The sequence below is a fragment of the Doryrhamphus excisus genome, linkage group LG22 (assembly GCF_037039965.1).
Source record: "Doryrhamphus excisus strain RoL-2023G ecotype Guam linkage group LG22, RoL_Dexc_Guam_v1.1, whole genome shotgun sequence".
Classification (NCBI taxonomy): domain Eukaryota; kingdom Metazoa; phylum Chordata; class Actinopteri; order Syngnathiformes; family Syngnathidae; genus Doryrhamphus; species Doryrhamphus excisus.
In genome coordinates this window covers 1,722,135-1,738,987 of record NC_136378.1, presented here as the reverse complement: position 1 = coordinate 1,738,987, position 16,853 = coordinate 1,722,135, and the positions used below count along the sequence as shown (strand labels likewise).

The 16,853-nt window shown below is 44.0% G+C and overlaps 1 protein-coding gene across 39 annotated transcripts in view; it reads left to right on the top strand.

The window, feature by feature from the left end:
• The window catches only part of LOC131110316 (protocadherin gamma-A4-like), a 170,253-nt gene that overhangs the window by 111,463 nt on the left and 41,937 nt on the right, over nt 1-16,853 (top strand). Inside the window, exon 1 of one of the 39 annotated variants that reach the window (XM_058063326.2) lies at nt 508-3,183. The exons of 31 other annotated variants lie outside the window; for them this stretch is intronic. In XM_058063326.2, the coding sequence (XP_057919309.2) occupies nt 784-3,183 (2,400 nt within the window). In that variant the 5' untranslated portion in view covers nt 508-783. Of the gene's footprint in view, nt 1-507; nt 3,184-3,584; nt 6,205-7,510; nt 10,479-10,499; nt 13,136-16,853 lie in introns of those variants that run through there. 7 more of the 39 variants (XM_058063341.2, XM_078788120.1, XM_078788121.1 and 4 more) reach the window with 7 other exon arrangements.

Sequence of the window (16,853 nt, the reverse complement as noted above, 5' to 3'; positions counted from 1 at the left end):
TATTTATGATCATTTATAAGCACAGTATTGTTTGTTATAGCGACTGGAAGGTGCCACTGATGTGTTTTTTTTTTGTTTTTTTTTATGGATATCCCCTTGGCAGCTGGTCCTGCAACTTAAATTCTGTGAAGAGAGGTGCTGAAGGACAGCGATCTTAAATACTTTACAATTTAAAGCAGTTTTTAATGAAATTGTGTATTTAAAAACAATCGGGTTATTTTTTTCAGTGTTATTGTGACATTAAATTAGTATCAGCAATCTTAGAAATTCACTAGTTTTGATGTCGACGTCTGAAAAAATTGTATCATGACAACATACTTTCATAATACAAAAAAACATAGGATTTTAATATATATGATTTTTTTATTGCTTTCACAAATAAGAAATATTTAAATGACATAGTCTGGCTGCAGGTTTATGCGTATGAACCCATAAGTACCTGAACCATTTCCAGACAAATGTATTAATTAGTTATTGTATTATGTATATTTTTTATGACATTTGGTGATGTTTACAGAATTAATTGAATAAGTTTTCAGGTTGGCTTACTGTATGGGCCTTGACTGTTATGTGCAGTAGAAAGAGCAGCTCTTGGCCAGAGTGTGGCAGTCTTCGACAGGGCTTCAGTCAGTCCCTCCCTCTTACACAATGACGTTTTACACAATAAAGCAGTCATTTCGATCCCCTCTCCGCTAACCGTGGACATGGACGACTGTTGTCCCTCCTCATCATTTTTATAGTGGGATTTATTTGAATGTTTTTGAAGTGGTAACTCGGTGAAATATGGATTATAAAAGGATGTCGTGCCAAGTGTTTTTCATCTTGCTCACGTCTTCTTTTTCTGTGATGGGCCAAGTCAGTTATTCGATCCCGGAGGAAATGGAGAAAGGATCTTTGGTGTCGAACGTGGCTCGGGATTTGGGTTTGGACCTGAAAAGGCTGAAATCGGGGCGAGCCCGTATTCATTCAGGAGACAGCGCGGAGTACATCGAGCTGGAGAAAGAAAGGGGGCTCCTCCTTGTGAAGGAGAGGATAGACAGAGAGACGCTGTGCGGTGAGACGACGCTCTGTGCTTTGCATTTGCAGATGATTTTGGAAAATCCTATGGAATTGTTTCGTATCACTATTGAAATCACGGACGTGAACGACAATGCCCCAAGCTTCGAATCCAGCAGCAAGCGCTTTGAAATCAGCGAGTCAGCCATCATCGGTTCTAAATTTGTGCTGGAGAAAGCCATCGATGCTGATATTGGCGCAAATGGGCTGCAGAGCTACTCGCTCAGTCCAACTGATCATTTTCAGCTAAAATTAGCAAATCAAGCAGATGGGAGTAGAAATGTGGAGATGATATTGCAGAAGCCTCTAGATAGAGAGCAGCAGGAGGAGATTCCTTTGTTATTAACAGCATTTGATGGCGGACAACCACGAAGGTCAGGAACAATGAAGATTAATGTGCATGTGTTAGATGCAAATGATAATGCTCCAGTGTTTACTAAATCTTTATATAAGGCAACTATTGGGGAAAATTCACCCAGAGGAACCAGTGTAATAACTGTTAGTGCATCTGACAAAGACAGTGGCCCTAATGGGCAAATATTATATGTCATATCAAAAAACAAGTTAAGATTATCAGACCTATTTCAGATCAATAGTGTAACTGGTGAAGTTATTTTAACGGGTGATATCGATTATGAGCGAACTAAAGTATTACAAATAGACATTGAGGCTGTCGACAACGGAGGACTGTCTGATTCAAGTAAGATCCTGATTGATATCATCGATGTTAATGACAACAGTCCTCAAATGAAAATACTCTCTAAATCAGATTCCATTTCTGAGGACTCTGCAGAGAATACCGTTGTAACGATGTTAAGCGTTAACGATCCCGACTCTGGCAGCAATGGAGAGGTCAAATGTAAAATTAATGAGGATATTCCGTTTAAAATAGAAAATACTATGAATGGATTTTACAGCTTAGTGACAGAGGTAGCTTTGGATAGAGAATCAGCATCTCAGTATAACATCACAGTGACATGCTCTGATGAGGGGGTACCCCCCCTCTCCAGCAGCGTCACTCTCACCTTACACGTCTCAGACGTGAACGACAACGCGCCCGTCTTTGAGAGGAGCTCATATGAGGCCTCCATTGTAGAAAACAACACACCAGGTCTCTCTATATTCACAGTGAAAGCCAGAGATGCTGACTGGAACCAGAACGCTCGTGTCTCTTACATCCTGGAGGACTCCTCTGTTAACGGAGTGCCGGTCTCCTCATATGTGTCCGTTAGCGCTGATAGCGGAGTCATCCATGCGGTACGCTCTTTTGACTACGAGCACCTGAAAGAGTTCCACTTCAGAGTCCGAGCTCAGGATGGAGGCTCTCCTCCTCTCAGCAGCAACGTGAGCGTTCGTATCCTGATACAAGACCAGAACGACAACGCCCCTCAAGTTCTGTACCCGGTCCAGACAGGCGGCTCGGTGCTGGCCGAAATGGTTCCTCGTTCAGCAGATGTGGGCTATCTGGTGACTAAAGTGGTGGCTGTTGATGTGGACTCTGGACAGAACGCCTGGCTCTCCTATAAAGTGCACAAAGCCACAGACAGGGCGCTGTTTGAAGTGGGCCTACACAATGGAGAAATAAGAACTGTCCGCCAAGTCACTGATAAAGATGCTGTCAAACAAAGACTGACTGTTCTAGTGGAGGACAACGGGCAGCCCTCTCGTTCAGCTACAGTCATTGTTAACGTGGCGGTGGCGGACAGCTTCCCTGAAGTGCTGTCAGAGTTCACTGACTTTAGCATGCACGACAAGGAGTACAATGACAAGCTGACTTTTTACTTAGTCTTGGCTTTGGCTGTGGTCTCCTTCCTCTTCATCACCTGCTTGCTGCTTATCATATCGGTCAAAGTGTACAGGTGGAGACGGTCTCGCATCCTGTACCACTCCAACCTCCCTGTCATTCCGTATTATCCGCCACGTTACTCGGACACTTTGGGGACGGGGACTCTCCCGCACGTGTACAATTACGAGGTGTGCAGGACCACCGACTCCAGAAAAAGCGACATGAAGTTGGACAGAGCTGCTAGTCACAACGTGCTGGTCATGGACCCAAGTTCTACAGGGACCATGCAGAAGATGCACAGTGAGAAGAACATCCTGGATGAACCTGACTCTCCTCTAGAGGTTAGCATGTTTTAAACAGTATTTTTATTTTAACTTTCATTGAGAACCAACTGCAAACTCTAGCTATTTCAGCACTCTGGACAGAGACAGCACACTCTTTGGTCAGTCAACAACCGGAAAGTGTTTTTTTATTATTATTATTATTTTATGAAATAGGCTATAAATTCAGTTTTCCTTTTTGTTTATTTGTTTACCTTTATAATGAATTTATTTTTTCAGACATTTTTACTTATTAGTCATTCATAATTAGAACTAGTACTTTGTCATGGGATGGTATGATTTCTATTTTTGTCAACAGCTTTGTGATAGTAGCTCAAGGAGTGTTGTGATTGTCTTTTTTGTGCCCACTACGTGTAATTGCACGATGTGAACTCTACGGGCCGCTGTTGCCCCATGTCTTAAATGTGGATTGTACATTCATACAAATTCACCCTCTCTGAGCTCTCAGTCCCAAAAGGACTTCGACACGTAAGCGAACGCTCGACGCTCGACGAAAACACACTTTGGAATATTCCACTGGAACATTTTCACCACCAATGTGATTACATCGGTGCTTTTACTTTGTTGTATTCGTGCTTGTGGCGCAAACGGGAGGATATTACTGCAATTGCGGCAAATACGGAGGCGCATTGTCGAACAATGAGGCTGCGAGTGCTGCTGTTTTTGTTCGTCCTCTGCCTCGTTTCGGTGCTCGGACATGTCAGCTACTCCGTTCCAGAGGAGATGACGAAAGGATCCTTCATCGGGAACATAGCTAAGGATTTAGGTGTGGATGTTAAACGTTTACAAGCGGGGAGGGCTCGTATTCACACGGGAGGCAGCGCTGATTATGTCCATCTCGACAAGGGAAAAGGCGTGCTGGTTATCAAAGAGAGGCTCGATCGTGAGGCTATTTGTGGCGAGACCACGCCTTGTGCTCTGCATTTCCAAATAGCATTGGAACAACCCATTGAAATTTTCCCTGTGACTGTTGAGATCACAGATATAAATGACAACGATCCTGTGTTTGAGAAGGAAGGGAGGGTGTTGGAGATAAGCGAGTCAGCTGTCGTGGGCTCCAAATTCATGTTGGAGAAAGCAATAGACCCTGATATCGGCTTGAATGGGCTTCAGAGCTACACGCTGCAGCCTAATGATCATTTTGTGCTGAAATTACACAGGCAGTCCGACAGCGGTAAGAAAGTGGAAATGATTTTACAGAAGCCTTTAGACAGAGAAAGAGATGAGTTTTTAACGTTGTTATTGACTGCACAAGATGGAGGAGAACCGCAGCGGTCAGGGACAATGCAGATTCAAATTAAAGTCCTCGACGTTAACGATAATGCTCCTGTTTTTACACAACACGTTTATAAAGCCAGCATAAAGGAAAACTCCCCTTCTGGAACGCTCATTACGAGAGTGAGTGCTTCTGATGCAGACAAAGGCTCCAATGGAGAAGTGAGCTTTGTGATTGGAAGCAGCATGAGAAGCATTTCGAAATTATTTCACATTACTGAAGATGGAGGGTTTATTTTGAAAGGTCCACTAGATTATGAGAAAGCCCAAAAATATGAGATTGATGTTGAAGCAGTCGATCGAGGAGGCCTGTCTGATTCCAGCAAGGTGATTATTGACGTGGGCGATGTGAATGACAATACTCCTGTCATTAAGATGATTTCATCATCCACGTCAGTGGAAGAGGATTTGCCTGCCAGCACAGTGATAGCAGTGATGAGTGTCAATGATCCAGATTCGGAAGAAAACGGGAGGGTTAGTTGTGCTATTAATGAAAATACACCTTTCAAAGTTATATCTACAGATACTTTTTACAGTATTGTCGCAGACGGTGAATTAGACCGAGAGAGGTCAAGTGAGTATAACATCACAGTGACATGCTCTGATGAGGGGGTACCCCCACTTTCCAGCAGCGTCACTCTCACCTTACACGTCTCAGACGTGAACGACAACGCGCCCGTCTTTGAGAGGAGCTCATATGAGGCCTCCATTGTAGAAAACAACACACCAGGTCTCTCTATATTCACAGTGAAAGCCAGAGATGCTGACTGGAACCAGAACGCTCGTGTCTCTTACATCCTGGAGGACTCCTCTGTTAACGGAGTGCCGGTCTCCTCATATGTGTCCGTTAGCGCTGATAGCGGAGTCATCCATGCGGTACGCTCTTTTGACTACGAGCATCTGAAAGAGTTCCACTTCAAAGTCCGAGCTCAAGATGGAGGCTCTCCTCCTCTCAGCAGCAACGTGAGCGTTCGCATCCTGATACAAGACCAGAACGACAACGCCCCTCAAGTTCTGTACCCGGTCCAGACAGGCGGCTCGGTGTTAGCCGAAATGGTGCCTCGTTCAGCAGATGTGGGCTATCTGGTGACTAAAGTGGTGGCTGTTGATGTGGACTCTGGACAGAACGCCTGGCTCTCCTATAAAGTGCACAAAGCCACAGACAGGGCGCTGTTTGAAGTGGGCCTACACAATGGAGAAATAAGAACTGTCCGCCAAGTCACTGATAAAGATGCTGTCAAACAAAGACTGACTGTTCTAGTGGAGGACAACGGGCAGCCCTCTCGTTCAGCTACAGTCATTGTTAACGTGGCGGTGGCGGACAGCTTCCCTGAAGTGCTGTCAGAGTTCACTGACTTTAGCATGCACGACAAGGAGTACAATGACAAGCTGACTTTTTACTTAGTCTTGGCTTTGGCTGTGGTCTCCTTCCTCTTCATCACCTGCTTGCTGCTTATCATATCGGTCAAAGTGTACAGGTGGAGACGGTCTCGCATCCTGTACCACTCCAACCTCCCTGTCATTCCGTATTATCCGCCACGTTACTCGGACACTTTGGGGACGGGGACTCTCCCGCACGTGTACAATTACGAGGTGTGCAGGACCACCGACTCCAGAAAAAGCGACATGAAGTTGGACAGAGCTGCTAGTCACAACGTGCTGGTCATGGACCCCGGTTCTACAGGGACCATGCAGAAGATGCACAGTGAGAAGAACATCCTGGATGAACCTGACTCTCCTCTGGAGGTTAGACTTTGTTTTACAAATACCACTATGCCCTGAGTTATTATGGCATTTGACAAAAATACATCATTTATAATTAAGAAATTACCTCAATTTTGTGTATAATACTTTCATTTCCGCACTCTCAAAATTAAGTAACAATGAAAATCACTTCAAGTGCAAACTGTCCACAGATAGTCATTCGAGTCTGCTGTAGTTTTTGTCTAACTTTACTATCTAAATGCCAAACCCACCCATTTATTTGTCAGTGTCAAACAATACCTCATTTCCCAGTTGGCGGAAGTACTACAAAAACATATTGAGCAGTTCCTTTAGCATTCCATAACACACGATGCCGTATGCTTTGGATCAGGAGTTGGTCTTTTTGTTCTACAGATTTTTGTCTTCTCATCCTTGTTTTTAGACATGTCTTCTGGCAAAGTTACATGGTAAACATCTTGTTGTGATCCCCTGTATTTACAGTAATGATGGTGTTCTGGCTGATACATACAACCCCGACAGAATATTTTGGACTTTTGTTGATGGTGTGGTGGAAGAGTTGTTTTTTTTCCAAGAAAATATTATTTGATGATGTACTTTCTGTGATCTTTCAGATATTTTGGTGTGTTAAGCTCAGCACATTTCAGCTTTTTGCTTATCTTTTCTAGATTTGTATGGGGGGGGGGTTCAGCTGCCTTTAAATGACCTGTGTATGTCATTTAACTCCATGTTGGTAGCTCCTCTCTAACTTCTTCTCAATGATCATGCAACCATTCACTTCAATATAAATTCAAATCATCGGTATGATTTAATTTGTTGTGATGTAACAAGCGCTTGAACAGTAAGTGGCCATTACATATCAATTTTTGAGTCACCAAAAAGAGTTTCTCTGCATTAAAGTTAAATTATAAAAAAAAATCCAAAGCCTGTCACTGCCAAAATACTGTACTTTACAAAGCTTTTCATTTCAGCACCATGGAGAGCGATATGCTTTGCCTTTTTATTCTGTTGCCTCTCTTGAATTCCACACGTCTCCCTGGGCATTTTAATTAAAGCGAGACAATTATGATAATTTTTCAACCCTATTTATTGAGTCGTGGTCTCCTATAGAGCAGCTGCACACAATAACCCGCACAGTAAACTTTTTACATTTTGCATAATCTACACCTATTCTATCTTTATTTCCTTAGATTTGTGCTTCCGGCCAAAACAATCTGTTTTAATTTATTCCACCCACGGCACGCCTCCAGGCACGCCTACTCTACAGTGATTGGTCAAACGCTTACAGTGCTTCCTAACTATATGAACATTGAAGTCAGCCCATTACCGTGCCTTTGACACCGAGCGTTTTGAGCCATCCCAAACTTCTTTCAGGCTCAATTCCAAACCCACAAAGCTCATTATCTGAAACTTTGGCATTGTTTAATACGAGAATACAACATTTGAACTGCATTTATAGGTCAGAAAAGTGGAAAAAAAGTATAATAAGACCACTTTAATGTTAGACACAGTGTATTTGCATCATAGCTAAACTTTACAAATGTAGTTTTTGCCCGTTTTGGGGGTCTAAAGTATAAAAAGTCAAATATCTGTACCCAAGAATTGCTCATTCCTGTTATTGTTTGACTGAAGCAGTTTAAATAACGCTTTGCACACAGTGCAGTGTCCCTATATGAACTCACAGCGCCGCTGTTGGCTAACGTGTGTAAAATATGGCGCAGACTCCCTGCTCTTGCGCATCCTCTCTTCATTTTAGATAAAGACAATGAACCGAAGCACACCGGCCGCACGCTGCGCCTCATTTTGAAATAAATCACCGTGATTTGACTCTCCCCTTTGGAATATTCATCACAAATATTTGTTTTGACTTTTCAACCGTGGAGGACAACGTTTATCTCAGCTTTTCCAGCGCATCCGAGGGAATAATGAGGGGGCAAGTGGTGTTTTTTCTCTGTCTCCTTTCTTCCAGCTTGGTGCTCGGGCAGGTCAGTTACTCCATTCCAGAGGAGCAGCCTAAAGGCTCCCTCGTCGGCAACATGGCCAAAGATTTTGGTCTGGACGTGAGGAGGCTTAAAACAGGCAAAGCTCGCATATTCACCACAGACAGCCACCAGTACGTGGAGTTAAATAACGACAGAGGGCTCCTTCTCATCGGAGACAGGATAGACAGAGAGGAGCTGTGCGGCGAGACGACGCCTTGCGCTTTGCATTTTCAGATCATTTTAGAGAACCCCATGGAGTTCTACAGCGTGACGGTAGAGATCACAGACATTAACGATAACACTCCGTCGTTTGAGAAGAACAGCGTGCAATTTAAAATCAGCGAATCCGCAGTAAACGGAGCTAAATTCATATTAGACCGTGCAATCGATGAGGATGTGGGTTTAAATGGATTGCAGTCATATAAACTCGAACCCACGGAGCATTTTGTTGTGAAATTACTCGATCAGGCTGATGGAACAAAGAACGTGGAGATGGTGTTGGAGAAGCCTCTGGATAGAGAAAAAAACGAGCACCTGTCTCTCATTCTCACTGCGGTAGACGGAGGAGAACCGCAAATGACCGGAACGATGCATATTTTAATCACAGTTCTAGACGCCAATGACAATGCACCCGTTTTTACACAACGTCTTTATAAAGCTTCTGTGGAAGAAAACGCAGCAGTTGGAACCGTTGTTGTCGCAGTCACGGCCACCGATGCGGACCACGGCTCTAATGGTAAAATTACATATTCTATTTCAAGTGTATCCGATCACAATCGCGGCTTGTTTGGAGTAAATGAAAACAACGGACAGGTTGAATTAAAAGGAAAGATTGACTATGAAAAAGCGAAAACATTTCAGCTTAATTTGCGTGCAAGTGATGATGGAGGATTAGTAGACTCATGTAAAGTTATTATTGATATCGTTGACATTAATGATAATAAACCTGACATCCATATAATGTCTAAATCCAACGTGATATCAGAAGATGCTGAACCCGGTACTGTTGTTACCATGATAAATATCCAGGATGCTGACTCTGGTGAAAACGGAAAAGTGCATTGTAGTATTGATCATAATATTCCTTTTGTAATGAAATCCACGTCTAATAGTTTCTACAGTTTAGTGACAGACAGTGAATTAGACCGAGAGAGATCCAGCGAGTATAACATCACAGTGACATGCTCTGATGAGGGGGTACCCCCCCTCTCCAGCAGCGTCACTCTCACCTTACACGTCTCAGACGTAAACGACAACGCGCCCGTCTTTGAGAGGAGCTCATATGAGGCCTCCATTGTAGAAAACAACACACCAGGTCTCTCTATATTCACAGTGAAAGCCAGAGATGCTGACTGGAACCAGAACGCTCGTGTCTCTTACATCCTGGAGGACTCCTCTGTTAACGGAGTGCCGGTCTCCTCATATGTGTCCGTTAGCGCTGATAGCGGAGTCATTCATTCGGTACGCTCTTTTGACTACGAGCATCTAAAAGAGTTCCACTTTAGAGTCCGAGCTCAAGATGGAGGCTCTCCTCCTCTCAGCAGCAACGTGAGCGTTCGCATCCTGATACAAGACCAGAACGACAACGCCCCTCAGGTCCTGTACCCGGTCCAGACAGGTGGCTCGGTGCTGGCCGAAATGGTGCCTCGTTCAGCAGATGTGGGCTATCTGGTGACTAAAGTGGTGGCTGTTGATGTGGACTCTGGACAGAACGCCTGGCTCTCCTATAAAGTGCACAAAGCCACAGACAGGGCGCTGTTTGAAGTGGGCCTACACAATGGAGAAATAAGAACTGTCCGCCAAGTCACTGATAAAGATGCTGTCAAACAAAGACTGACTGTTCTAGTGGAGGACAACGGGCAGCCCTCTCGTTCAGCTACAGTCATTGTTAACGTGGCGGTGGCGGACAGCTTCCCTGAAGTGCTGTCAGAGTTCACTGACTTTAGCATGCACGACAAGGAGTACAATGACAAGCTGACTTTTTACTTAGTCTTGGCTTTGGCTGTGGTCTCCTTCCTCTTCATCACCTGCTTGCTGCTTATCATATCGGTCAAAGTGTACAGGTGGAGACGGTCTCGCATCCTGTACCACTCCAACCTCCCTGTCATTCCGTATTATCCGCCACGTTACTCGGACACTTTGGGGACGGGGACTCTCCCGCACGTGTACAATTACGAGGTGTGCAGGACCACCGACTCCAGAAAAAGCGACATGAAGTTGGACAGAGCTGCTAGTCACAACGTGCTGGTCATGGACCCAAGTTCTACAGGCACCATGCAGAAGAACATCCTGGATGAACCTGACTCTCCTCTAGAGGTTAGCGTGTTACAAAATATAAACTTTGCTTATATTCTTCTCTGAAGTAACACATGTATGCAGTGCTATGTATTTTATTGTAGACAAGAGTGTAATTCTCATTTTCGTCTCTAAGTGCCGCTGTCGGTCAATGTGAGGAGAAGGTTCCTAATTTAAGTGTCTGCTGCTCTTTGCTGGTCTCATTTAATGTCGTGCAACACATCGACGGGAAAGCTCCTTTTCCTCACATCCACTCGATCCACTTCATTTAGGATTAAATCAGGATGTGGAATCATTTTCTCTTCTCTTGGAGGATGTTGTTTATTTGCCTGTTTGCCGTGGACGTTTACGTGGCTGCCGCTCATGTCCGTTATTCCATACCAGAAGAAATGGCGATGGGCTCCATTGTTGGCAGCATCGTTAAGGACGTCGGTTTGGATGTGCAAAGGTTGAAATCCGGGCGTGCCAGAATATTCACAGAGGACAGCAGTGAGTACATCGCTCTGAATTTGGACAAAGGGACCCTAGAAATTAAGCAGAGAATAGACAGAGAGGAGAGGTGCGGCCAAGTGTCTCCTTGCTCTTTGCATTTCCAAATCATCCTAAATAACCCCATGGAGCTCCATCACGTCGATGTGGAGATTCTTGATATTAATGATAACGCTCCTGTATTTACAAAAAGGGAAATGAATTTCGAAATAAGTGAATCTGCTGTAAAGGGGGCTCGGTTTTCACTCGACAGCGCCAAAGATACTGACGCAGGTTCGAATTCTTTGCATACGTACACTCTCAGCCCTGCTGATCATTTTAAATTAAATATACTCTCTCGTCCTGACGGTACCAAATATGCCGAAATGATACTGGATGCTTTACTAGACAGAGAAATGCAGGCGCAGCACAGGCTCACTTTAACTGCGTATGATGGCGGCGACCCCCCCAAATCGAGCTCCGTCAGGATAAACGTCATTGTATTAGATGCAAATGACAATGCGCCAGTTTTCAGCCAGTCCCGCTACAAAGTCAATGTACCTGAAAACTCCCCAGTGGGGACACGGATCATGCAAGTCAGCGCCACGGATGTAGATACGGGATCGAACGGCGAGGTTGTGTATTCATTCTCACGCAACAGTGACGTGGCTTCATCTGTGTTTGGCATCCACCCGAACACAGGAGACATCCACGTCGTGGGTGATCTTAATTACGAGAAAGTCAAGCAGTATGAAATAGACGTGGAGGCCACTGATAAAGGGGGGCTTAGAGACACGTGCAAGGTGATGATAGATCTAGTGGATTTAAATGACAACGATCCTGTCATTAGCATCATTTCACTCTCCAATCCCATACCAGAAGATTCCCCTTTGGAAACCACAATAGCCATGCTTAACATTAAGGATCTAGACTCAGGTATGAACGGTCAAGTGAAGTGCTTCCTTAGTCATGATTTGCCCTTCAAAATAAAACCCTCATCGCTTAATTTTTATACTTTGGTTTCTGATGATGTTTTGGACCGAGAGACAGTACCGGAATATAATATAACGCTAACAGCAATAGACGAGGGCACTCCGCCTCGCTCTGCTAATACGACGATTCATCTTAAACTATCAGATGTAAATGACCACGCCCCTTTGTTTCCACGTGCGTTTTATTCCGCATCCGTAACTGAGAATAACATTCCTGGCGTTCCTTTTCTCGGCGTTAAAGCCAGCGATAAAGATTCAGGAAACAACGCGCGCATTTCTTATTTTCTTGAGGATGATCCGCTTCAAGGAATGTCAGCTTCAGACTTTTTTACTGTAAATGCAGAAAGCGGGGAGATCATGGCCGTGCGTTCTTTTGACTACGAGCAAACTAAAGACTTTGTTATTCGAGTCCGAGCTCAAGACGGAGGATCTCCTCCTCTCAGCAGCAACGTCAGCGTTCGCATCCTGATCCAAGACCAGAACGACAACGCCCCCCAGGTCCTGTACCCGGTCCAGACAAGCGGCTCGGTGTTAGCCGAAATGGTGCCTCGTTCAGCAGATGTGGGCTACCTGGTGACTAAAGTGGTGGCTGTTGATGTGGACTCTGGACAGAACGCCTGGCTCTCCTATAAAGTGCACAAAGCCACAGACAGGGCGCTGTTTGAAGTGGGCCTACACAATGGAGAAATAAGAACTGTCCGCCAAGTCACTGATAAAGATGCTGTCAAACAAAGACTGACTGTTCTAGTGGAGGACAACGGGCAGCCCTCTCGTTCAGCTACAGTCATTGTTAACGTGGCGGTGGCGGACAGCTTCCCTGAAGTGCTGTCAGAGTTCACTGACTTTAGCATGCACGACAAGGAGTACAATGACAAGCTGACTTTTTACTTAGTCTTGGCTTTGGCTGTGGTCTCCTTCCTCTTCATCACCTGCTTGGTGCTCATCATATCGGTCAAAGTGTACCGATGGAGACAGGAGCGCCTGTTTTTTAAATCGAACGGGGCACTTCCGGTCATTCCGTACTACCCGCCTCTGTACGCCGACGTGGACGGTTCTGGTACGTTGAAGCAGGCTTTTACTTACGACGTATGCGGAACTACTGATTCCCGGAAAAGCGATCTGAAGTTTTCCCGCCAGATCAGTCAAAGCACCCTGAGTGGGGACTGCACTAGGACGGTACCCAGGCCGAAAACTGACTTGGATAATTTGCTGGAAGAGGTGAGATCCATTCATTCATTCGTTCATATCCTGGTTGACATTCTGTATTCATAATTATGAATTATTACTGCTGCTGGAGTATATTTGGCAACCACGGCAACCCTTTCTGGGCAACTTGTATTTTTTGGAATGTGGTATTTTGGAGTTATTCTAACCCCTACACCCCCACTGTAATTTTATCCAATTTACATGAACCAGGGTTCGATTCCACCCCAAATGAATGAATGAGAGTTCTCCTATTTTGTGTGGAAGTGGTAACTTTTTGGCTTCTTATTTTGTCTTTCGCCACCCTTGGCCATCTCTGTGTGGAGTTTGCATGTTCTCCCCGTGCATGCGTGGGTTTTCTCTGGGTACTCCGGTTTCCTCCCACATTCCAAAAAAAAAACATGCTAGGTTAATTAGCGACTCCAAATTGTCCATAGGTATGAATGTGAGTGTGAATGGTTGTTTGTCTATATGTGCCCTGTGATTGGCTGGCGACCAGTCCAGGGTGTACCCCGCCTCTCGCCCTAAGACAGCTGGGATAGGCTCCAGCACCCTTGCGACCCTCGTGAGGAAAAAGCGGTAGAAAATGAATGAATGAATGAATTTCACTCCTCCCTCTCTTTTAAGAGTTCAGCTTTTGTTGTCATATAGCTTACACAATGCATCTATTTGACCTACTTGCCAACATACAACATTGTGTACTATTTCCTGAATGGTGTATAGTGATATTTCTTGGGTGTATTTTCTTGCTTATAGCATTCCACTATTTGTATCTTGTAGGTGATGATGTCTGTTTGTTGTATTCTTAACAGTATTTTCTGCCTTCATTCTAATTCATGCAATACATCATTTAAGGTTGCATTTAAAGGAGTAGTGTCATAGTTAGTGTCATTGCATTTATGATCAATACAAATAGGGTGTTCACTCCTGCCAAATTTTGCCTCTGATTGCTCCCACATAGAAGCACACAAATATGCAGTGCACTATTTTCCCAGTGACCTACTTCCCTATAGCGTGCCGCCGCTACACATAGGAACAAAAGCGCAGGAATAGATGCAACCAATGGACGTTTACAATGCCAAGTGTTGGGCAGTAATGTTGTTTTAACATGCAATTGAATGGAGAAGATAGAATCAGTTGGTGCTGTCGTGATGGAGAGGGCGAAAGATGATGGGAGAGGAGGACAGAGACAGGCTGCGGGGGAGGGGAGCGGAAGGGAGGAGGCACGTGGTCCCCTGCACAAGCATCATCCCTGTGCAGGACTTGTGTTTGTGATGCTTGGCCGCCATTTTACTCTGAATATAGCCGTCTTTGTGTCCTGAAATGGGAAAAACGTGCATGACGACGTTATAATAGGCTCTAAACAATGTCCTGTATAGCAACAGAAACTGGGTGAGATATTTGAGGTGGTGGAACCAAAAGACAAAGGGATGTGATGAGCGAGGTTATGTAACAAAAGATGAGGGGATGCATAAACTAGGACAGAGGCTGCATGTGTTCCACAATGGATGAAAGTGGGCTAACTAATCGTTTAATGACGGCTATCAGTGCTCAGAGCTGCAGCGGCATCACATACTAATCGTGCTGCTAATGAGCACTTGGTCAGCAACATAGTTTGAAAACATCTTATATATATAATATCATACCTAAGACGTGATACTGAAAGTGTTGTGGTCATGATGTCACAGGCCACCTGATTCCGTGTGTGTGTTAGTTTGCTGCGTTAAATTCCAATTATATTATTAGTACAGCCAGGGGCGTCACTAGGTTTTTAGGACAGGGGGGGCTTAGCCCCCTGGAGATGCACAGGCTATGAATGAATGTAGTAAACATTTTTTAAAAATCCAAAAAAACAAATCAGGAACAAGAAGCGGGATATAACTTTCCCACTTTTGGACAGATTTAGGAGAGATACTCAATAGTTTTAGGCTACCATTAAATGTACACAAGTACACACAATCTATACTGCAAATCCAGTGGACAGTGATCAATGATATAATAATCATTATTATATTATTAATTAGCCTATTATTATTACTATCATTATTATTATTATGATTATTACTACTACTATTAGTAGTAGCAGTAGGCTAGTATTAGGCTGCTTATTGGCTTGCTTATTAGCCTGCTTTTGCCCTATTATATAAAATTTGTCTGATTTTTTTGGTTTTAAAAAATCAATAAAAAAAATTAAAAAATCAATAAAAATAATTTAAAAAATCTATTAAATTTTTTAAAAATCCAATAAAAATTATTAAATTATTTTGGGGGACTTGAGAAAATTTTAGGAGGGCTTAAGTCCCCCTAAAATAGGCCTAATGACGCCACTGAGTACAGCAGTTCTTCCTTTGGGTTTCTTTTAGAAGCCTACATGAGTTGTTCAGACATTTCTTTGTAAGCATCATCCTTTTTGTCAACATATTGTTACATTTTATCACCCATTTTCTCAAAGTTGTTATCTAACCGCACTTACTGAAGCCCTCCAATCATCAACATTGACCACAAATCTATCCAATCACGTGCAGAAGATTCCATAGCATTGTCCCCAGCTCTGATGTGATGTTCCTCGCTGCCTTGCGTGTTCAGCTGCTGTGTGACAAGAGATGCATGACCACATTGCTTGCGTGCTTCCAGACAGTGAATGCACCTCACACGCCCGCATTAGTTTATTAACAATATCCATAAATATGAATACAAATATGTAAAAGGGGGGAGGTTCAGTGTACTGATCTGACTTTGATGTGCATCTTAAAGCTTTTCAGAACGTCTGCTTGCGTTGTCTTCTCAACTGGCTGAATCTCTGCACAAGATTACATTTAGGATTAGCCAGGACAATGTGGGACAGTCCCAAAGTTGGGTTAAGTACACTTAAGACTCAAGCAGATGTACACAAACATAACATTTATTACTTCAGTATTGCTATCTTCGGCACGGCGGTCGAGTGGTTAGCACGCAGACCTCACAGCTAGGAGTTTACATGTTCTCCCCGTGCATGCGTGGGTTTTCTCCGGGTACTCCGGTTTCCTCCCACATTCCAAAAACATGCTAGGTTAATTAGCCACTCCAAATTATCCATAGGTATGAATGTGAGTGTGAATGGTTGTTTGTCTATATGTGCCCTGTGATTGGCTGGCCACCAGTCCAGGGTGTACCCCGCCTCTCGCCCGAAGACAGCTGGGATAGGCTCCAGCACCCACCACAAGCGGTAGAAAATGAATGAATGAAGTCTACTGTGATCCCCATTCAGTCTCTTCTGTTGTTTTGGTAACAGAGGGCATTTTTAAATATAAATATAAATCTATAATTCTCCGCAGTGGTCAGTTTCAGCGATTTCAATATGAAATAGCACATTATGCTGTGACTATTTTTACTATTTAGTTCAAATTAATCATTAGGATTAATAGCATATTGTCTCATGATGACGGTGTTTGACACAGTTCCCTCATGGAAATGACGGCCAGTGTCGCCTTTCTTGTTTTTTTCCAAAGTCTTCCTGCTCCTGCTCTGCTTTCCTGCATCTCACCCCTCCCCCACTCCAGCTGCACCACTCTGCAGCAGAAAGGCTGAGAGAAAGATATCTCCATGTGGGACGTTTTGTTCTGTCTATACAAAGCCAGCTAACACTACGGCGTCCTTTTTATTTTATTTTCATTTCAATGTATTGATCATGTGGATTGAACCAAGTCTCTTTACCTACCAGTTCCTGGCAGTGTTACTCGGATGCATTGCTTTT